Below are 17804 nucleotides of genomic sequence, written 5' to 3' on the forward strand. Positions count from 1 at the left end.
GAGTGTTGACAGGAATGAATTTCAACCTTAATTTCACTCCATACAAAAAAACTAACTCTGAATGGATCATGGACCTAAATATAAGAGTTCAGCCAGGCGCAGTGGCACATGCCTATAATCCCAGCGGCTTGGGAGGCTGAGACAGGAGGATCACAAGTTCAAAGCCAACCTCAGCAACTTCGAAGTACTAAGCAACTCAGTGAGACTCTGTCCCTAAATAAAATACAAAATAAAGCTAGGGATGTGGCTCAGTTGAGGCCAGATGGAGGGAACTCAGGTCGAGTGCCCCAAGTTCAATCTCCAGTACCCGCCTGCCCCCCGGAAAAAAAACTATTAAGTTCATGTAGAGAAGGGAAAAGACAATTATCTTTGCAACATTAGGCTAGGCAAAGATATCTTAAGTGTGACACAAAAAAAGTATAAATCATAAAAGAAATTGAAAAATGCTAATTTCATCAAAATTCAAATAGCTCTTTAAAAGATACAGTTAAGAAACTATAAAAAAAAAAAGTGTGGGGGGGAGCAACAGACTGGGAGAAGATATTTGATAAACATGACAAAGGGCACTCAATGTCACTAGCCTGAAGAAAATGTCAATTAAGTTGTAATGAATGAAATACCACTACTCAGTAAGTGGGCAGCCTAAAGTCTAATACACTGATGATGATAAATGTTGGGAGATTGGCGGCAATTGGTATCTCCCACCTTACAGCTGGAAACCCAACAGCCACTCTGAAAAGTAGTATGGCAGCATCTTATGAAGCTGATCACACACTTCCAAGTGATCCAGCTGTCACATCCCTAAGTACTTATGCAAGAGAAACAAAAACCTACTCCTAGGGAGATTTGCATGTAAATGTTTGTAACAGCATTATTCTTAAGAGCCAAAACCTGAAAACACTAACATCTATCAAACAGTAAATGGATAAACAAACTGCAGCATATCCACATGTGGAATCCATATATGCAGATATACAAGAATAATTACACAACATGCAATTAATAATTATACAACATACAAGAATCTCAACATGTATGAACCTCAAAAACAGTATCCAAACTGAAAATGGTCAAACACAAAGCATATATATATTGTGTGTTCCATGTGTATGATATTCTGCAGAAGGCAACACTAAAGTGATCTACAGTGACCAAAAGCATGGTAGTAAGAGACCAATTGAGGGATTTGATTTCTAAGAGACACAAGGAAAACTGCTAGGGTTCTACATCTTGATTACAGTGATCATAACACAACTGTATTTAATTACCAAAATTCAAACTGTATTTAATTACCAAAACATAAAATGGATTAATTTTATTGTGTGTAAATCACACCACACTAAACCTGGGGGAAAATTAAAGCAAATTACACAATGGGTGAGAAGGGTCTCCTTGGAAAGAAAACAGCACAAAGGTATGGCTTAATTCTGAAGGCAAGGTCATCAAGCTGCACCAACAAGAAAGCACAGTCATAAAAAAAAATGTAATACAAGAAAGTGTTCTTTTTATTTTTGTTACTTTATTTATTTATTTTGGTGCTAGGGATTAAACTCAGAGATGCTTTACTACTGACCTATATCCCCAGTTCTTTTATTTTTTGTTTTAAGACAGGGTTTCACTAAGTTGCATAGGTCCTTGCTAAATTGCTGAGGCTGGCCTCAAACTTGTGATCCTCCTGCCCCAGCTTCCTAAATTGCTGGGATTATAGGCATGTGCCACTGTGCCCAGTGAAAGTGTTCTTTATTTAAAAAAAAAAAAAAAGGAATACTTATCTTTCCACCCTCACTTTGTCAGAGCTGGCCTTTGTTTTCCCACCAATGGTCGTTACTTTTTTATAGGTGACTCCCAATTTGCAAAGCTAGGCTTAATTTCTGCTTAAATATATTGACATCTCCTATCTTTCCATCTGAATATTCTGCCATAATATCCAACACACAATGTGTTTAAAATTTACATTCCATCTTGTCTCCAAATCGACTGTCTTTCCTGTTTGTGCTAATGGTTGCACAGCTCAAAAGCTGACTCTTGTTGCTCCTCTATGCTAAACAATCCCCACCAACTTTTAGTTCAAACATGTTCGGCATCTGTCTCTTTACTGACACTCACTGCTTCCAACAGCTGGCATCCTAACCACAACACCCACCAAGGGCAACAATTTCCTTCTCTGTCTGCTAGCTTCCATACTGGATCTCACGTAATCCACGAGACTGTTTCATTATCCCATCTTTCCAAATCCCTGATTTTAACATTTTAACCTTCCATCAAAAAGCTTTTGTTCCTAACTCTACAAACGCTTGAGATAAAGTTTAAACTCCCTCACGAGGAAACTTGAGATGCCACTACAGTTCATCCCAACCTACCTGTTGTCCTGCCTCCAGAGTCTGCCAAACTATAGGACAGACTCATATCTCAAGCTTCCTCCAAAATATAAGTCTCAAGACTTTATTAAAGTCTCGACTTTACTCATCACTTCACATCAAGAAGGCGTTGCAAAATGTATGATCTGAACCCTCTCATCTCTGTGCCTCTGGATGTGCCAATCTTTTTTTTTCCCCTCAGTTTATGTCCAATTTATTTCATGATAAAAACAAAAATATTAAATCATCTCAAATTAACAAAAATAACAAAAAGAGAAACATCTATAATAGTTATGAGTTGAGGAATAAAACTATTTCCTCATAAGCCTTCCACACTCATTTTCATGAGGAAAGTTTATCTATACTCTATTAAAGATGACTGTATTATTTTTTTATTGTTTTTTTGAATGACAGCAGAATGCACTACAATTCATATTATATACAATCAATCAACAAGTACATGAAAAAATGTTCATCATCTCTAGCAATTAAAGAAATGCAAATCAGAACTATTCTTAAGATTTCATCTCACTCCTGTCAGAATGGCAGCTATTATGAAGACAAACAACAATAAGTGTAGGCGAGGATGTGGGAGAAAAGGCATGCTCATACACTACTGGTGGGACTGCAAACTGGTGTAGACAATATGGAAAGCAGTATTGAGATTCCTTGGAAAACTGGGAATGGAACCACCATTTGACCCAGCTACCCCTCTTCTCGGTCTATACTCAAAGGACTTAAAAAAACAGCACACTACAGGAACACAGCCACATCAATGTTTATAGCAGCATAATTCACAATATCTAAACTGTGGAACCAATCTAGATGCCCTTCAGTAGATGAATGCATTAAAAAAATGATACACACACACACACACACATATACAATGGAATATTACTCAGCAATAAAAGAGAATAAAATCATGGCATTTGCAGGTAAATGGATGAAGTTGGAGAAGATAATGTTAAGTGAAGTTAGTCAATCCTAAAAAAACAAATGCCAAATGTTTTCTCTGACATAAGGTGACTTACTCATAGTCGGGTAGGGAAGGGGAACATGGGAGAAATAGACAAACTCTAGATAAGGCAGAGGGGTGGGAGGGGAAAGAAGGGGACAGGAGATTAGTAATGATGGTGGTATGTGATGGACATCATTATCCAAAGTACATGTATAAAGACACGAATTGGTGTGAACATGCTTTATATACAACCAGAAATATAAAAAATTGTGCAAATCTTCTTGTAGTAGTCTCTGACTTCTCATGCAAATCCTATCTATCCTTGAGATCCACACTTACATCCTCAACATCTTCATTAAATTTCACTCCAGTGAGTGTGTGATCACTTTTGTCAAAAGCCTTCCTACTCAGAGTGTGGTCCTCACTGGCAAACCCTGGCATTTGCTAACAATATGGAATCCCAGTGCTGCCCCAGATCTGATGAATGGAGCCACATGTAACCAAATTGCTTCTTGTTTTATAAGCAAAGGGAAGTTTGAGAAGCACTTGTTTAAAACACTCCCCCTCCCAATAAAGTCTGAGTTATTTTTCACACATGTCTACTAAAAATTACAAACTCCTCCATTATATGCAGATCTTCCTTCCCACTCACCCAGCTTTACAGAGCTCATGTCTGACAGATATTATTAACATGTTAAATTTCTTCATATTAAAGAAATTCATCTTCATATCTTTCATTTGAACACATTTAGAGTCAGAATTTGATAACAGAAAGAGCACTGGGTTAGGAGTTGTAATAAGGATTTCCACTTGCTAAGCATGTGACCTTGAGCAAGTCACTAAGGTGTCAGTCTTAAGTTCCATACCTGTAAACTTGGACAACCACGCTGTCTTCTAAAGCAGAACTAAGATTACACAAGGCAGCAAAACATTCATACATTTTCTTTCCATTCTCCACATACTTCCAAAAGGAGTATTTCTCCTTCCTTTACATATTTAGTAAACTTGAAGCTGCAATTTAGTATCACATCTAACCCATCCACTAGTTATCTGAAGGAGAATTGTTTTTGTCAAAATTTTCTGCTATATTCTTATCTTAGGTTACTATTAATCTCAAGTATTTGTAATAAATTAAAACCACATTCACAAAATGAAAGTTCAGTAACTATTTCTTCCTATTAATGAAATGTCAATCATTTAGAACTTTAAAAATAGTTTCTAAAAGCTTGGTAAGAGAAGCAATCTCTCTATGTATTGTAAATCCTGGCAAAGGAATTCTTCAAGTATTTCTGCACTTGAGTCATTTCTTGGACTTTGCTTTTCTGAGTCACTTGTCTGATCCCCTCCACTTCTTTTCCTGCAACCAGAGAGTAGTTTCATCTTACTGGAATTAGAGGAGGCTATTTATTGTTACACTGATGTGCTGTGCTTACCACCTGTTTCCAACCTTTTAATGGCTACAGAGATATCAAGACCATGGGCCATTGCCCATGTAAGAATTTTTCTTCTTTAATACAATAGAAGAGGTAAGTTATCTTTCTGCTTATAATTTGGGTTTTATAATAGGACTTCAAATCAGTAATCATTAAAGCTTTATATAAAATTTAATATACAATGACCTAAACAGTAACCGCCCCCACCAAAAAAAAAAAAAAAAAAAAAAAAATCCCTTGTCAAATTTTCTCTCTCAAAGACTACTTATTCCCAGACAAGATTATCCAGAGGGGGGAATCATAGCTTAGTTTAGTTTTTAACAAAATTAAGAAAACCACAGCATCAAAAACTAGTGAAAAAAGAATTAGTCTAAGTAAAAGATGTTTACCAGTTTTGTTCCAAAAGACAGGTCCCATGCTGGTGCTAAAAAGGTCAAAGTATGAGAGTATAATCCTGAGCAATTTAGATTAGGAAGGGTTTACAATCTCCAGCTTTTGACAAGTAGTGCATTTCATAACAAGTACAACTAAACATTCATAAATATCATAAAACCTCTAAAGATATTTATATCCCCCATCAATGAAATTAAAATACTCTTATTATTTCTTAACTAACCAATGTTACAGGATCACACTTTTACCATATCTCAATTGTTCTAAAGCACACATCTTTATTTAATATTCTTAAAAATAGATCATAAAAATCAATGATCTTAAATTTGATGGCATATTGTGATAGCCCCTTGAAGTTACATAGCACAAAGACTAGGAAAAAAAATCTTAAAATCATAATGCAAAGGTATTTTCCACTTATCAAATGAGGTAGTATCAGTCACATACACAAATTCACTTTGAATAAAGCTGGCCTAGTTAAAAAGTAACTCATGACAATGTTAGCAACACAGCACTAACAAAAATATCAGCAAATTTTTTCAAGGGGTTTAAATCTGTTTACACAACACAGGGGAAGGAGAACAGGCTTTGACAACAAAGATAGCCCTTGAATTAAAATCCTAGGTTTATTACTTGCTCATGGCCATACAATTAAGGAAGTCTGTCTTTTCTCTGCCTCATTTCACTTCAGGCATCTGAAGCCAAAGGGAAACACCTGGTTGAGCAGTTACTAGTTTGGAAATAACTTAGGTAAGACACCTGACAGTGCCAGATAGCTCTTATCCAGTTTGTTTAAACCTATTGAAGTAACAGTAATTTAATATTTGAGATGCTCTGGACCCTCCAATACAGTGATTTCGCAATCTCCTTGCTACTCTTCACTCCAAATCCAGCATTTTTCTTAGAGTTGTCAACAGAAACCAGTTCAAAGTCCCTTAAGATCCAAAAGCAACAATTAAAAATGAGTTTCCAATTCTACACTTATGATTTTAAGATCAAACAGGAGTAGGTGTTTTTTCCCTTACCCACCCACAGGGTTCAGGACCTGATGCTGAATATTACATATGCAACGGATGGTGGACAACACATAAGAAAAAGGTCCACAGTTGAGGGCATTTAATGTCCCAACCACACTTCACACAGTCGCTCAGCCAAGTCCTGCCACTGCCCCTGTCAGCCCAACACAATTATGTTGCTTCTATGTTCCCTGAAAACAATGGCTTCTGGCAACAAGAACTCAAAGCTTAGGCTTCCATCAGGAGATGTTCACATCTGTAATAAAGAAATTTTCTCTTTCTTGTCAACAATACAAAAAGGAGAACAGAAAATATGGGGAGAAAGACCATCAAGTTATTATTTCCCAATAATGTGGAAGTTGGCATGCCCTGTACCAATATTTAATGGTAACATTACACCAAGCCCCTTTGTTGAAAAAAGTTCACCAAAATTTTCAAGGATCTGGAGCCTCACCCTTTGCAGCCTCAGAAATTTGTGTGTGTATGCTTTATTCTTGGGCATTCGATAAGTGAATACACACAATTATATACAAAACTGAGATGATTTTTTCCTCCTTAGTATTAAGCCAAAAAAGTGTCTAACAACATGTCAGCCAAACTGTTTATGCAGATACACTGATAACTTTGAAGATTATTTCCACATCTCAGTAAATTAAAAAAACACTGAAAAGCATTTCAAAAAAAAAAAAAAAAAAATCTGGCAGCCATCAATAAGATTCTAATGCAATAAAACAGTGAAATGTAATAAGAATAGATATACTTGATATTTATTTAGGGATTCCTCCCCTAAATTGCTCTAAGCACACAGAGCAACCCCTTGTTAAACTGACAGTACTTAAAGCAAACAGAGCTTAATTCAAAACAGGTGCTTCTCTCAGTGCACTAAATCGCCACTTTTTCCTTGTTTTTAAGCTTCAGAAAAATTGGCTTATCTCTACTATGTTGACTTAAACTATGTTTTCAAACCTACTACTTTTTGAAGGAGAGAATACACTGTAAAAATTACACCTACCATTTACATTTTTAAAGTGAGATATTTCGATTTACATGGTAAGCAGACTACCTTTCCTTAAAATTAAAGGTTTTTTGGTGACTCCTGGGCCAAGCCATCTTCAATTTACTGAGCCTATGTATCAGTGGTTTCTGAAACAGCAGTACTAAGCTCTTCAGAAGATAAGGTGATAACATACAACTCTGTTTCCCAGTTTAGAAGAGATGTTCAGAAAGGTATATGTCTCTGAGAACTGAAGGATTAAGCAACCATTCTCACCCAGGACTGGGGATCACCATGATAGAAATGATACCAGGGCAAATACCCCTAAAATGTAACTGTTTCATTAACCTAAACTCTTAAAAAACAAACAATAGCCAATAAAAATCTTTCATGCCATTCTATTTAACATTTGAAAGATTTTACTTTTTAAAAGAAAAAAAATCAAATTGTGTCAACACACATCAACATAAAAGTATACTCCTAGTTCCTTGACATTTTCTCGTTGTTTACAAATAAAACCAGAACTAAATACTGGGCAAGTCTTTTCATCTCAAAGACAATGCCTATTGCTATGTATAATTTTTAACATCTAGGGCAAAAACCACATGCTTTGGTTAATTTATCAAGCCTTTTTATGCTGTTAGTATAGTTGCCTTTTGATGGACAAATATGAGAGGTCCAAAAAAGATCAGCTAAGTTTTTTTTCTGGGTTAAAAAAAAAAAAAAAAAAAAAAAAAACAACTGTGGTGTGTCTTTGAGCTCAGCAAAGACAAGATTAGGAATACCTATTCCAAAATGAATAATCATAAAAGTCCTACAAAAACTTCTCAGATAAGTTCTGATCTCATCTATCTAAAAGATCACCTATTTGTGAACAAAAAACTTTTCACATAAGTGAAAGAGAAAACAGGCAACAATAAAAATAAGCCAATCAATGTGAAAGCTCTGAATCTAAATTAGTATTCTAGATTGCCTATTTTTAATTCATTAAAGTATTTTGGGTTATTTTGGGTTATGCTCTTTTTTAAAATACAGCAATAAAGTTTTTTAAAGACATGTTAAAATACATAATATGTGTCAGGAAAAAAATTGAGTCTCGAAAAAGTTAATAAAACTGAACTGGCCCTACATTCACAGGGGCAAGAGCAAATAAACTTAGCTGTCTGTACTTTGGTCTCCAGTTTTACTATTCTAACAACAACAACAAATGTAATGAGATAACTAAACATAAATGTCCAAAAAAACCCATATCTGTTTTAATATCTGCCCCGAATAGAGAGAAGGCATAAGACTGAAACAGCCATTCTCAAAAATAAAGTCCTGTAGCTTATAATCACAATTTAAGTAACCAGGGATGATTTTTTTTTTACTCCATATTTCCCTACAGGTACACATACCTTCACAGGATTTAAAAAAAAAAAAAAGGATGGCCAAGTTATGAAAATGTTCACAATAATTACTCAATACCATTTACTGAGCACTAACTATAATTCCAGGGGCATACACTTTACATACATGATTTTGTTTTAATCATCACAACATTCTTATGAGGTAGGGGTATCACCCAAGGGTACTGCTGGATGAGTTCCAAGCAAAGAGTCCTTAATCTGTCTTATTTACTGGAGTACTCCCAGGGTTTAGCACAGAACTTGACATAGAGCAGGCAGTCAACTATTATTTGTCATATTGAACTTACAGAGAAGTTAATCCAGCATGAAGAGGAAAAACAACCTGTGTAAGGTCATTCAGCCACCAAAAAGTACGGGATATGATTAAACTCAAATCAGGAGATACCAAATCCTCTGCACTCATCCAAGATGCTTCTGTCCACCACAGATTGCTACACATCTATGGAATGTTCTTGTTCTATTCCAGGGAGAAGTGACTGAAACTCAGCCTGGGGTTTAATAGAGACAGTTCATTTGAACTTCTCTCTTTAAGCTTCTTTGTGTTCATATTCTTCAAATTGTTTTTAATTATGCCAGAGTCAAAGCTAGTATGACTGGGGTGAGAGGTGCACTTCAGTGTTTAATGCTAGACAAAGGTAAGAGGGACCACAGCAGCCAGCTTGACTGTGGAAGCAGTAAGCCTTACAGTAAAATCATTGGTAAAATATCTTATTAAAATAAAACTAATGACTCTTCATAAGAAATGACCTCTATTACAGGTTCTTGTTCTTCAAAAATTCTATTCCTTGCCATGCAGCTTCTACAAAATATTCCAACTACTTATATAATCACATTTTTCCACCCAAAATTCTGAAGATTTTAGATTTACTTCAAAAGATGATAAATAATTGGTAATCATGATAGAAAGGCATAGAATATTTCTAGTACTTCATGTATACATATTTATGTAAATATACATCCTTCCAATGTCAGTTAAACCAATTAGTATTTGTCATTTATACATCAACATAAGAATTCATTGAAACTTCCACCGACTATTTTGAAAGGCACATGGTGCAAAGTTCATATTTTAGATTATTACTCACCACAAAGAGGAAACCAACCCTCTTTTAAACTGTACAAGTTTCGGATTGCATTGTAATATGCCATATCATTACTCTGGCATGATAAGTGAAAGGCAATTGAAACCAAAAGTTCATTGACTGCTTTGCCAGACCTACTTGCATTTGAAGGATAAGAACAAATAGATGAAGACTTAGCAATATCAATTTCTCCCCATGTTCAAAGCTTGGTTTTTAAAAGGTTCAGGAAGTCTTCCAAATTAAAATTCAATTTTTAAATAAGCATTTACACCTATGGTGTCAGGTAACAAGGAGAAAAAAGAAATAATATGTGCTCCCTGCCCTCAAATAGTCTCAGAAAAGTTACACATAGATGAGAAAAATGCTTGTTACCCAGCTGAAGCCACTGTGTCACCAATCAGAAAGTTTCCTGATTAAAAGCTTATACAATTTCTATCTTCCTAGAGAACCCTGTACACATGTATTCCAATGGTGGATTCATGGGGCTATCTCCCCAACTATCATGTGAATCCCACTGAGGACAGCTCTCTATTAAGTACCTGTCACATAGAAGATGACAAATGCATGAATTCTCTAAAACCAAAATTTCCTTTCCCCAGACTGTCATTTTGTACTCTGTAGCTCCAGAAAGAAATTCAAGCATGTACACCCTGCTACCTCTATCCTTACACAAATGATCAGTTAAACCAGGCCAGAATAGAAAATGAAACTCGAGAGACTAAAAATAAATGCTTACTACTTCTATAGTTGCTAGCGAAGCTCATATGTTCAAAAACAGGTGAGAGAACTATAGATATGATAGAGCGTGGAATTTTAAAAGTTAGATTCATTCAGCACAAGCAGCCCTATAGACAAAATTTTGAGAAAGTCTCTGAAGGGCCTTGATATAAAATAAATGCTATCTGATCAGGGGAAGTGACAAACTGCTGTTGTCACCCTGTCATCTTCTCATGAATTGACTCATATCAACTGCTAATTAGATCAGGCACCAAGTGAGACTCTTTGAAACAATGAATATACATGAGGTAATTTTTAAAGATAAAGACCTGGCCAGATTCATCATGAAGTCACACCCAGCAGGCGGAAGAATCAGACCCCAAGGCTTTTTGGGGTTTGAGGGAGCAGAGAGCTCAGTAAGGAGAAATGGCATCTAGAAACTTGTGTATCTGAGAAATAGATTAAAAACTTGAAATGAAGGAAACAGACACAATTAAAATTTCAGTTCTGCTATAGCTTATCCCAGACCTGCCTCATATTCCACAACTTTTCTTTGCACCTAAGACTCTTGGACAGTCAAACTATGCAATTAAAAGAGCATTTACAAACTGGGCCACACATTTTTGCTACTAGCCTTAAACAGAAGCTCAGACATCTGGAAGAATTAATGTCCCCTCCCAGTAAATCCCTATCCCGAAAGAATGGCTGAATGGGACAGAAATGTATACAGTACAATGAGCTTCCTTTCTGTTTTTCCCTTCTCACAAGATGATAGTAAGGGAACATTTGAAAATAATAACATGAATTGGCAGGTGGAATTCACCATGTTCAAGGTACAGATCCAAGCTTGGATCATTAACCTTGCTTTAAAAAAAAAAAATTAAAATGTTGAAAAATTCATTTGAAAGACACAGATTTGGGAAATAAAAAATATATATAAATCTAGATTAAATCAGAAAAGGGCAGAAATTAAAGAACTCAAAATAAGTATATTTTTACTTGCATGAGTAAACCTTAATACACTCACACCCATCAAGCTCAATTTGAGAAACTGTTAGAAAAGGTTGTCATCTGGAAACCTGACTCCTAAGAAATGACTTACAGCATTGCCACAAAAATCAAGCACCCTTTTGAAGCTTTAGAAACACTTCCATCTTTAAAATAACATTTTTAGCCTCCTTTATTTTCATGATGGAAAATGTCAACACTAATTTTGCTTCCAACCACTGTTCCTTTGGCAACTAGCACATGTAAAGACGGATTATAAATTTCTGTACCCTCACTTTAGTATATTTTAATAATTTAGTCAATATCAATGTTTATTAAAGTTACATTTTATACTTAAAATATTAATATCCTAAATAATGGTGGAGTAAGTCTCTACCAGAAAATAATTTATTTGAATGACTGAAATATATTGTGCTCCAAAAAACTGCCATCCTGTAATTATATTATGAACAGAATGTATCTGAAGAAGTGCTAAAAAAGCTGGATTGAAAGAGTAAGGGGGTGGAAAGTAAAAACATGTTTACAATCTGTTCAAATTCTCAACCTAAAATTTTTGATATAAATCTGTTAGAGCAACGGTTTCAATACAGGACTTAGTTTCTAAGATAAGTTGCTAAACATGTAAAAATAAAATTGTTAATGTTAAGTTCTAGCTTTCTTCCAACTCTGAGTACACCAATACAGGACCTCTGACCTACCCTGTTGAGTTACTTTCACCTATAAGCAATTGCTCCGAACTTCTATCAATGACCAGATGACACCACAGAGACCATGACATTTGCTATCACAGGTCCCCAGTATGCAGTGGTCACTGTACTTACTCTTCTACAGACGTTTTACACAAGGTGTGCATAGACAGCTCTGTGAAGATCACACCACCTACTCTCTGTGGATTGTGTATGATAAATTCAGTATGGATGTCTATGTTAAATTCGGTAAATGGCTATTACAATGTAAGCTGAATTTCACACCCTTAGAATGGAACAGACCTCCATCTACCCGCTATGGAGAATAAATCACAAATTTGCTATTGGGAAGAAAGAATGTAAAGATGGCTCCTATCCATTAAATCAAAGATCTCAAAATTAAAAGTGGCAACTGACTCTTGGAATAGATGAAATACCAAAATGAATGGAATCATTCGAACATAGGAAGAATTCAAACTACTACTTCCTGTAATGTAAAATAAATCAGTTAGAAAATTAAAGGATATGTAAGTATATGTAATTACACACATATAAAGTGTACTCTGGTTTTGTTTCACTTGCGAAAAGTTAAACTGTAAGTCTCAAATTGCTGGAAAATAGTTTTATTTAAGGGCCTGAATTATTGAAGTTATCTACTAGCAACTTCTGCTATCATTCTCAACACACACCTCTCCCAGGTTGCACACACCCACTCCATATTTATTCTCTCCACACACTAACAAAAAGCACCTCAAGTTCACCAGCACAGAGGATAATATCAAGTATCCATTCCTGTTTGCTCTCAGTATGGCACAGTTACATTGCATTTGCAATGAGGCCAATGACGGCTCTATACACTGTTAGGTGCAACCTAAGTAGCTGAATAATGACAGACCATTTAAAATAATCAGAGCTTGACACATGTTGGTTCAACTGAATGTATAGATGAGCAAAATAATCTCAAAGTGTTTATACACATTACCACATGCTCAGATAAATCACAATAAGCCTTCACATTAAAATAGATAATAAGCCAGGCGCGGTAGCGCACACCTATAATCCCAGCAGCTCAGGAGGGGGAGGCAGGAGGATCATGGATTCAAAGCCAGCCTCAGCAATTTATCGAGGTGCTAAGAAACTCAGTGAGATACTTTCTCTAATTTAAAAAAAAAAAAAAAATAGGTCTAGAGATTTGGCTCAGTGGTTGAGTGCCTGAGTTCAATCCCTGATACACGCCCCCCCCAAAAAAAAAGAAAATAGATAATAAACGTAACACAAAAATGGAGCAATTACTATATATCTACAAGTAGTTGCATTCTAATAGTGTGTCAAAAGTCTGTCACTGTCAGTATCCTTCATTTCCACATGGCTATCTTGCTGGCAAAGAGGATTCAAGTATGGAATTCTAAGCCAGTTTCTCAACTCCAGCATTATCAGAAAAATTCTTCATTATTGAGACTGTCCTTTGCACTCAAGGGTATTTAGCATCATCCCTGACCCAGTGGATGCCCATGGCACCCCTCCCCAGCTATGACAACTAAAAGTGTCTCCAAACATTGCCAAGTGTTCCCAAGGAGGCAAAACAGCCTCCCATTGAGAACTACTGACCTAATCAAGTCCTTTAATCTACAATAATAATAGGACAATATTTAACCTATAGGAGCCTCCACATAAGAACAAAAACTAAAAACTACAATGCATTACTATTCAGTAAGCAATTATTTGCTTTCCTTTAAACCTGCTTCCTTTAATAAAAATGCTGTCTCAGGGCATAAGAGTTTAGCCAACATTTTTAAAGAAGTCATTTGCCAGCTTTCTTGTGTCTCAGCTCGAAGGATCCAGGGCTCTGGAAATGGCAGACCCAGAGCCAACCAGTCGTCCCAATGATCAGGGGAAAAGTTCTTACTCAAAGTTCTCACTCAGGCATCCTTGCTGGAAAGACTGAGGCACACCTTGCTTTGATAGACTTGTGGTTTCCACTGAAACAAGTTATTCTGCATACTTCTTACTACAGCTGTAAATACGTGACCTCTCGGTTTCACTTTGCCAGTAATTTAATTTCATTAAAGGCTGAACCCAGATACTGATTTTTCTTAAACATTTCAGACCCAATAGCTCCTGAAATAAGCTCCAAGAAAGCTTGGTACATAGCACACTTGAAATTAGGAACCAACAAACATGTTTTGCCTATTCCTTAGCCTACTCAAATATAAGATGCAGAGTTTCAAAACAATAGGATTTCAGGGGAAAGCAATCTTATTCTTAATTGACACCAACAACTCAAGCAAAAGATGACTTTTAAGATCTAAAGTTTCTCTGCCTATCAGCTGGGAAAGAATATGCTGATTAGGAAAAATAGAACAAATGCATTAAGAAAATTTTTTTCATGGACATTAAACACAACCTCACATATTACAGAAGGAAACATTTCAGTAATGAAACTTAGGATCTCAACTACCTTTCAATTAAATCAAAACTGCAAACTCTTCTCTGACATGCACATAGGGCTGCCATAGAATCAGAAAAACATTCAACAGATAAAGAAGCAGGTATGTTTGAAACTGTTCATTTAAAAATATGTATTGTTAGACTTTAAAAACTAATGCTACCTGAGATTCTAGATTGTACTATTAGAAGACACTGTATACAATCAAAAATATTTATGTAGTTATTTTTCTTCACTTAAAAAAATGGCCATATTTAAGATTTTTATACTCAGTTTTTAATGAACACTGAAGCCACTATCCAGAGACTATTAACTACATAAACTAAATCTTTGTCTAAATCGGTATAAACTGATTTTTTTTTACTTTTATTATCTCTACAGATAGAACAAAGTGTTTATTTCCTCACTTGGAAAAATGTTAGTTAGGCTTAAGAGCCCTGGTATGGAGGTAGTTATCATTAAAAAATTAAATAATTTCCCTGTCACATTTATCTGGCAATATGAGTTTATTACTGATTTCTTGAAAGCAAATTAAATTTATAGAAAAACAATCTCAGAAGAGCTTAAAATCAGAGTTCCTGAAACCATACACTCACTCATGAACACCATTTTCCACCTAAATTTCAAGAGTATACCTACAGACATGCTTTCAAGCCCACTCTGGCTTTCTTGTCCAAACTACTGAAAAAGTGAGAAACAGTTCATTTTTTTTAAAAAAGCAACAACTGACAAGGTCACAGGCATTACATGTTGGTCTCAGGCACTTTTGCCTTCCAAATACTAATAAGGTTTTTTCATCACTGTCCTACTCTAATTTTTTATGTTAACATAAAATTTTTATGTATCTTAATTCCTAATACATGAAAAACTATCTTAAAATAATTATTTTTACTGTGTGAACTATAACATGATCTCTAAATACACTTGATAAATATAATGAATATGCTCCACATAAGCAACCAAACACTACCACATTGGACAAGCATTAAAATATGAACTACCACTTTGGTCAGTACAGAGATTTACAATAAGACTATGAAATGCTACCAATTACAGACAACTTCACATTCACAGTCTCTGAGCCATTTTTTAAATAGTCTAATCTGGAATGAGAACACAGGAAGACAGAGAAGAACAAATTTTCAGTAATCACAAGCTCTCAGCAATTATTTCACTTAAGCTGCAAGCCCTAGTTTAAAAAAATATATAACAAACCAATGAAACTTACTTGACAGTGACTCGATTAGATAAATCCTGTAGATCCCCAGGATGGAAAAGCTGGGCTTCTTTCAATCCAATCTGTTCACAAGCTTTCAAAAATACGTTTATATTATCCTGTGAAAAGAATTGGAAAGTGAATGCTTAGCCGAGCTCGTTCTCAAAGGTTACAAATTTTTATGATACAACTTCCCAGCTTCAAAGTCCAATTACAGTCAGCAAAAGAGACGGCAGCAAGACCCATCCAAACATATATCAGGAAAAAAAAATACAAGGGCACAAATAGCCTTTCAGTCTTCCAGAGCATAAAAGGCAGTGCTATCTTATGTGCAAGCATACACTGCTTCTGTGATCTTTGTGACTGGCACGTTAAACATTACCTGTTATAGGACAAGTGCCTAGCCACTGAGCAGTAATCTACACTTTGATGTCAGCTCTGCTCTGCAAACAAACGCCCTCTTCCCAGCTTCGCACGACAAGCCTCACCTCTCCTCTTTAAAAATAACTCCAGCTACTGACATTCACCCACCCAGAAACTGTTGGCAAGGAAGAAATAAGAGGAGGAACGTTCTGTTTCTATGATTACAAATTACAGAATGACTGTGAAATACCACACCTGGAATCTGGGTTTGGTTGCCGAGCCAGCTCTTGACGGACAGGGAAACCATGCTATAAGACCAAGGAGAAGCCTGGTGCTCATTGGCTAAATCACACAGTTTAGGAGTGGCACATTATTCACTCCCTGCACCTGTTTAAAGAGCTGCCTCCAAAAAAAGAAAGAGAGAAAGAAAATCTATCCAAGGCTCTCCTCATATCTAATTTCAAAACCCAAACCCTTCACTCACAAATCAATGCTTCTCATTAATGTAAACTGCTGTACAAACACGGACTACTATGTATCCTATTTTATAATCAGCTGCATTTCAACCACACACATTTGGTTACCAAAATTAGCTTGGGCTTCATCTCTACTATTCTTAACAAAGATATAATGTTTTGAACAACCAATAATAAAAATAATCAATCAATTAATTAATTAATTAATTAACTTAAAAAAAGAAAGCACTTTGTGGGGCCGATGTGGGATGATCCTATGTAAGCTCTTGGTCTTTGCTTTGTCAGGGATTTGGGGTACAGGAGTGTTCCCCTCACCAGACAACACTTATTGCTGGTCTACTTCAGCATGCGGGCAACATCTCCTCTAAGCTGCCTCCCTGAAACCTCACCTCCCTCCCAAGAGTTCAGGGACCAGAAGATACTCATTCCCACAGTAAGGAAAGCAGGAATGGTATGGCAAAGGGAGAGGGAATGATTAGAAAAAGAAAGGAGAGATAAGAAGCAAACTGAACAGCTTGGGTTCCTGGAGAGTGAGGGGAGTTAGGGAAAGTGCAAGAGGAAGAATGACAAGAGAAAAGCAATGCTGATGACTAGAGAAGTAAGGGGCATCATAAATCAATCTCTATTCATAGAGGTGGTAGATCATTCTAGTATGTTCTTAGTAAAAGGCACTGCAAACTACCTAGCTAGAATTTGAAATCCATGAATCATTTTAAATAAGATGATTCCAAAGATTTAAAAAAAATTTAAGTCAAAAGCTGAGTAACTCAATGAGAGGCACTGAATGTGACTTTAATTTGGCTTTATGTAGAAAAAAAGAAGAAATAATTTATTGGCAAAATTCCAGGAGAAACAAAAGGTAATTGTAGTGTTGAATACACAATTTCTAGAAACTATACTATCTGTAATTACCAGATGATACATGATTATGGTCTAAAACTGGCCACTGAGGAGCAGAGGAAAACAAATAGTTTGGTTCACCAATACTCCAAATTCTACAGGAAACAATTTCATATAATAAATGGAAAAATAAACTGATAGAAGACTTCCCACCAACTTAATTTGGCTCTGAATGTTTAAGGTATTATAAACTATTGGGCTGGGGATGTACTTCAGTGGTAGAACACCTGTCTAGCATGTGCAAGGCTTTAGCACAGCAAAAAAAAAAAAAAAAAAAACAACTTTGTTTTAACTAACATATTATAATACTTTAAACTCAAAGTAAACTTATGGAACTTCAAGTCAAAACA

The 17804-nt window shown here is 35.7% G+C and overlaps 1 protein-coding gene across 8 annotated transcripts in view; it reads right to left on the reverse strand.

Moving 5' to 3' along the window:
- Positions 1-17804, reverse strand: part of Lmo7 (LIM domain 7) — a 211118-nt gene that overhangs the window by 88015 nt on the left and 105299 nt on the right. For 6 of the 8 annotated variants that reach the window (XM_076872342.2, XM_076872341.2, XM_076872340.2 and 3 more), the window contains exons 1-2: positions 16334-16417; positions 15728-15834 (exon numbers count right to left, since the gene is read on the reverse strand). In XM_076872342.2, coding sequence (XP_076728457.2) covers positions 15728-15834; positions 16334-16417 — 191 coding nt within the window. Of the gene's footprint in view, positions 1-15727; positions 15835-15930; positions 16064-16333; positions 16418-17804 lie in introns of those variants that run through there. The other 2 variants (XM_076872337.2, XM_076872343.2) reach the window with 2 other exon arrangements.

The sequence above is a fragment of the Callospermophilus lateralis genome, chromosome 12 (assembly GCF_048772815.1).
Source record: "Callospermophilus lateralis isolate mCalLat2 chromosome 12, mCalLat2.hap1, whole genome shotgun sequence".
Taxonomy (NCBI): Eukaryota; Metazoa; Chordata; class Mammalia; order Rodentia; family Sciuridae; genus Callospermophilus; species Callospermophilus lateralis.